Source organism: Lactuca virosa, chromosome 8 (assembly GCF_052849685.1).
Source record: "Lactuca virosa cultivar CGN04683 chromosome 8, Lactuca_virosa_CGN04683_v6, whole genome shotgun sequence".
NCBI classification, from domain to species: domain Eukaryota; kingdom Viridiplantae; phylum Streptophyta; class Magnoliopsida; order Asterales; family Asteraceae; genus Lactuca; species Lactuca virosa.
This window is the reverse complement of record NC_136433.1, coordinates 37,886,699-37,892,852: the sequence shown is the minus strand read 5'-3', so window position 1 is coordinate 37,892,852 and position 6,154 is coordinate 37,886,699. Positions and strand designations below refer to the sequence as shown.

Below are 6,154 nucleotides of genomic sequence, written 5' to 3'. Positions count from 1 at the left end.
AGTCCAAGAGTAAGCTAGCCAACCATCAAAGAGTCTGAAACTTGCACAGGAGATGCTCACGTCGTGAACACCTTATGATCACGTCGTGAGGTCGAGGCTCTTCCCAGAAACATCCTCGAACACGATCTCACGTTGTGAGGTCTTATTCCTCACGTCATGAGTCCGGTTCTAACCCAAAAAAATAGCATTATGCTCCTAATCCATTAAGTCGTGACATGGGATAGTCTAGAGGGTCTTCCTTGACCCCAAGGGCCATAAAAATCGAAGCTTTTTAGTCATGTATGTCCAATACATGACTCAAACACCAACTTAGGTCAAAATGAAGGAAAAAGGTCTAAGACTCAAACTTGTAGTCCAAAACCATGACCAAAATCCAGATCTGAGACTTATAAGACTTAAGATACCACCATGATCCATAAAGTTGCCAACTTTATGGATCCCATGCATGCTAGCCAACATTACTAGCCATAAATTGCATGGAAACTTAGATCTAGTAAGTAAGGAAAGGAAAGGCATGAGCTTGAGGACTTACAAAGGTCCAAAAGCTCCACAACTAGCTGATGATGAAGCCAAGATGCCAACAAATGCACCATAATGATCTTCTTCTTCCTAAATGAGCTTCAAAGACCCCAAAAAGTCATGAATAACACCAAGAATGATTAAGGACTTCAATGGGGGCTGTGATTAGGGTTTCCAGAGGTCTTGGGAGTGAAAGAGGCTTAGGAGAAGCGACCTTAATCATCTCATACCTTTAAATACCCGAAAATAAGGGTTTTGGAGGATCAGGCGCTTCTCACGTCGTGAGCACTTCATGCTCATGTCGTGAGCCTTAAATGAGCTTGGTCAACAAGTTAACGATTACTCACCCGAACCACTCCAACTTCAAACGACCATAACTTCTTCGTTTCAACTCCGTTTTTGACGAACTTTATATCCATGGAAAGGTGACGAGAAGCCCTACGCTTCTAGCCACTCACTCTTACCTAAAAACTTTCCGAACAAGAACCCAAAATCCCTAAAAGACCAAGATGTCAAATTACGATTATACCCTTGGCCTCCGAAGACATAATCGAACACTTTGATCACTTAAATCATGGCAACTACATCCGAAATGGGCTAAATCCTTCCTTTCCCGAAGCTCTGAACCCCATGACCACGGGCCGCAGCCCCAAGCAACGGAGCAAATCTGAAACCGAGTGTTACAATTGTAGGTATTCTACGCTCCAAGAACATAATGTTTCACTTTCCTTGTTGTTGTCTAAATATTTTGTTCTTAAGTTCATAACAATTAACAAATGACAAATCCTTGAAATATATTCTTATAAGTCATTGACCTCATTGAGTGCATGTTAGGCTAGTTAGGTAAAACTATAATATTTATTTGTATCCATCATTTTCCATCGAAAAATCAAACTCTTTTGCAATAATGAACATGAATCAAATTATCAAACATAAAACACATAATCATCTTTAAATTCTTTTAAATTACCATTTGCATGCAATTATAGATGAGCATACATCCGTCTTTGACTCCAATACTCCAAAGTAAAATGTTACACACATGAACTAAAATCCTTACTACATTACATCTTATGAGACCTAAATTATAGAGTGATATGTTTCTTTTAAACATCAAATTTTGAATAAGAACCCTAAAATGATTCTTAAAAATGTAAGAAGTGAACTAGAGTGAAACCCTCATATAGTCGTATAATTAGTTGAATATCGTATGGATGTAGATGAAAATGCACTAATTAAATTGTCGCAATAGTTGAAGTTAGCAATAGAATGTGTCTAACTGCGACATATGTTAATTTGACGTCATTCAATCGATATTTCACTGCTAATATTAGTATATACTTAAGTAATCATGATAAAAAAAACTTTTATATCAAGGTGAAAGACAAATAGGATACAAGTTGTGTTGCTAACATTTTATATATGACAAAACTAATTCTACTAAAATCCAGGGCTGTTAATACATGGGCGAATTGGGTATAGCTTAGGGTAGAAAATGAGGGGCATCATTGCAGCCCAACATATTATAGGTATAATATTATTTAGCCCAACCCTATAAGTTTGTTGCATTTTTGGTTATGGACGACGGTAATTGTTAAAAGGAAGAGGCAGCAAAGGCGCAAAATGCTTGGATCTAATCGATGTTACTCGCCTAGAATAACGAAGCGTCACGACTCTTGTAATCAATATGTAGAAGACGAGGATTCGACTCTCTCCTCCTTGCGCTAGAGGCTCTGGAGCTCCTCAATGGAGTTCAATGGTCGTGCATATTAATATCAAGACCTGAAGATCTATAAATACAGGTTTTACGAAAATATATATTTATAGATCTTCAGGTCTTAATATTAATATGCACGACCATTGAACTTTATTGAGGAACTCCACAACCTCCAGTGCGGGAAAACCAAAAGAATCAAACACAAACAATATGAACAAATGATGAATTTTCAAGCACACTTATCGTTTTTTTTTTTGTATACTTTTGCAAACTTATCCGATTAAAGTTCATTTTATTCAAAAACTTTTGTTACAACTTAAAAAAGATAATTACTTTCTCAAATATTATCTTTAAAAAAAATGGGATGTTACATTATATAACATCGTATTGTTTAATTCTTATAACACCATAAATAAACACCTTCATGCTACATCAACCCCAAACCGAGAATGTGTACAGATATTATGTGGGTTCCACGGGAATGCTAGTTGACATGATGAAAGTTTATTGGAAACCACATTTAATCTGAACTAGTTGGGATGCTTGCGTGTTGAGAGTTTACTAATCTCATATTTTTGACGTAATTTATGTAATACTTTGTTACACACTGATCATTTCTATAATTTTGTTATTACATAGAGTCGGTGAGTGTAATGTTGTCTTACATGTAGACTTATTTTGTAATTCCGATATTACATAAGGACCATTTCTATAAATTTGATATTACACAAGGACCAATTATGTAATATCACTATAATAAGGGGATTGTTTATGTAATATTTTGTGCCTTTTTTTTTTGAAATGGTATTATCTATTACCATTTGTGAATTTTTAATATTAGACATGACCTAAAGGCAATCTAGCTATTATATAGAGACCATTTTTGTAATATTATTATTGTATAAGCTGCTTCCAACAAAGACCCTCAATCTAGCAAAAAACAAGAAGACATCAAGCAACCAAGACCCCTTCCATTGCAGGAAAAACTAAGTGGAAATTGGTTTTCCTAATTCCACGAACGAGAATTGGAATCCAATTCCATTCTGATCCTTCTTTTGGACGCAAGATATCAAGCAACAGAGAAGGTGTATGCGGAAATGCAAAATATGAGAGGAAATTTAGAATTATGGTACATTATACTTTGAAATCAAATATCAATCAATGTCAAACTTTGATATTTTATGTTTATGGATGTTTTGGTAAACTTTGATGGTTAGATTCTTTTGGTATTTTAATGTTAAAGTTTGGTTTTGGGTTGCATAATTATTCGATATTTTTGGTATTTAAATGTTAATATTTGTTTTGGGATTATATAACTATTTGATTTTTTGGTATTATTTTGTTTTAGATTCAAAACAAACAAAAATATGGTATTATGTATTTGCAAGGGATTAGCTACGAAAAGAAAAAAAAATCACATCTTAAATTAGCGAGAGATTAGCGACGGAAAGAAAAAAAATCACATCTAAAGTTTGAGAGGGATTAGCGACGGATTAAAAAAAAACAGATATAGAGGTTTGCAAGGGATTAGCGACGGAATATTGTTATTAGGTTTTGTCGCAAATGTCCTAAATAACAGTATTAAGTGCCATTTTGCAATGGATATTCTGTCACTACGGCCGTCAAGAGAGAAAACTAATCCGTCGCTAATCCCTAGCTAAGTCATTAGCCACCCCTTAATTGGCTATGGAGTAAGTCTGTGGTTGATCCGTCGCAAATGATCTTTAGCGACGGATTCGTCCGTCTCTAAACTCATGTTTCTAGGTTCAGGGACCATTTTTATAACTTTGTAAATGTGACAATGATAAATCTTCAGTTTTTTCCAGAAATCATTTCTATAACTTTGTGACTACGTATTATTGTAATTTTTTTAAATGGAGGCCCTTTTTTTTTCCTTGGTAAGGATAGTAGTAAACTCGTAATGAACGGGAATAAATGGTATGAGTAAACTGTTTGGTTTTGTGTGACGTTTCTGCTACCCTGGAATTTAAACGATGGAAACTGCTACGGTTTCCAAAGAGGATCGGCAAGTATTATAATACCTCCGCACCCATCAACAATGGAGAACCTCCCAAGCGAGATTCTGTCAAACATATTTCTCAGGTTATTGGCTAAACAACTAGCTCGAATGAGGTCTGTCTCCAAGTCCTGGAATGCTTTCTTATCTAAACCCTCATTCGTAAAATCCCACCTTCATCGCTCTGTCAAGAACAACGATGGAATTCTCTTAGTCTCGTTTCAGGGTTTTTCATTTGACTCTAAACCTTTTACAGCACACCCCTCTAAATCTCCTCGTATTGAACTCACTGATTTCGTTATACTTCCGGTAAATCCACAATATGATGATACTGTTGGTAGAGTTATTGGTTCTGTTAATGGATTGATATGTTTTTCTTCTGAATCTAGTCTTTCCTCTATCCTTCACATTTGGAACCCTTCTCTCTCTGCTGTGGTGGCTCTTCCGCCAATTTCTGAGCCATATTATGGATTTTTTCCGATTCGCTTGTTTATGCGCTTCGGGTTTGATCCTACGTCTGACGATTATAAGCTTGTTAAGCTAACAAGCTTTCTCAGTAAACCCCCAATTGATCATGCATTAGCATCCTTCTTTGGCGGTCTTTCTGATGTTGTTAAAGAGTGGCTGCAGGTCGAGGTTTATAGCATGAGAAAAGGTTCATGGCATTCAATCAATCAAAAGTTCCCATCACACATCACATGGGTTGAAGATCAAGATGAAGTTTATGTAGATGGCCGTGATGGCCATCTTCATTGGCTTTGTTATTCTGATTTGAAGGGTAAGCGACAAGTGATAGTTGCATTTGATTTGGGTGACGAATCATTTTCTGAGATTCCTCTTCCAGATTCTCTACTAGATTACAACATGAATCGGTTGAATGTTTTAGGGCGTTTAGGTGAGAAGCTTTGTATGATGTCAACTGTTGTAGATGCAGGATGTGAGGTATGGTGATGAATGAGCGTGGGGTGTCTAAGTCATGGGCGAAATACTGTGTCTTTTCGCACTTTGGTAATATAGTTCCACATGGGTTTACATCACGCATTGAGTTTTGTTTTCAAGATAAGAATGGTGGTCTAGCTTTGTATGATCCGATTGCAGCCAAGCTTAGGAAGTTCAGAATATCGGATAAAGAACATCGCTTATTTAAAATTGTTGAGTATGTTGACAGTCTTGTTTGGGTGGCACCTGACAAGTGTGAGATCAGCTGTAGCAGTGTTTCACGATTGCAAATTGGGTGAATGGAAAGTGAAAAGAGAAAGCAAGATGTCATATTTATAACTATTTTCATGTTATTTTCGCTTATATACCTTTGTCGTGAAATTTCTCCGGGTTCTCTTTTGTCAGTGTAATGCATTTGATATTTATGTTTATATTGCTTCTAAAATGTATGTTTCATTTCGTTCTATTCATCTGCTCTGCATTTGTTATGGGTTCAAGTTTATTGAAGAACTTGTATTACAGTTTTTAAAAATGACTATTCTAATAATATTTTTGTTTTGAAATTACTTAGGCCTGGATAGTTGAGCGGATTTTAACCTTTCATATTCCAAATGTGGTTTTAAAGGCTTCCTCTGTTCAACTTAATAATAAAAGTTGTTTAAACTATGGATTTGTTCATTTATTGTGATTACTAGACCGAACTTAGCTAATTATTAATGAGAGTTCTAGATTTACTTAATTCACCCTTTAGATCTTGCTTTTAATGAATTTTACCAACATTTTTTTGTTTTTATAAGAAGTAGCCGCCGTATAAGTGTATATCTTATATTTTTGGTCGTTAAATGTTAGTAATAAATATCCTCTCATCTTTATAATAATATTCTAGTTTACTTTGATTAGTATGATTTTTTTTTTTTTAATATTTTAGTTTACATTTGAACCTTTAGTTGAAAATAGTTATT

General features: G+C 35.2%; 1 protein-coding gene across 1 annotated transcript; it reads left to right on the top strand.

Moving 5' to 3' along the window:
- Positions 1–4,295: 4,295 nt before the first annotated feature.
- On the top strand, positions 4,296–5,204 carry LOC145130246 (F-box/kelch-repeat protein At3g06240-like). The gene has a single exon (XM_079065079.1). It carries the CDS (start codon positions 4,296–4,298, stop codon positions 5,202–5,204), a length of 909 nt encoding a protein of 302 aa, XP_078921205.1.
- The last annotated feature ends 950 nt before the right edge of the window (positions 5,205–6,154 follow it).

What these genes read in the sequence shown, in the direction of transcription:
- LOC145130246 (XM_079065079.1), top strand. Translation starts at nt 4,296, where the DNA reads ATGGAGAACCTCCCAAGCGAGATTCTGTCAAACATATTTCTCAGGTTA.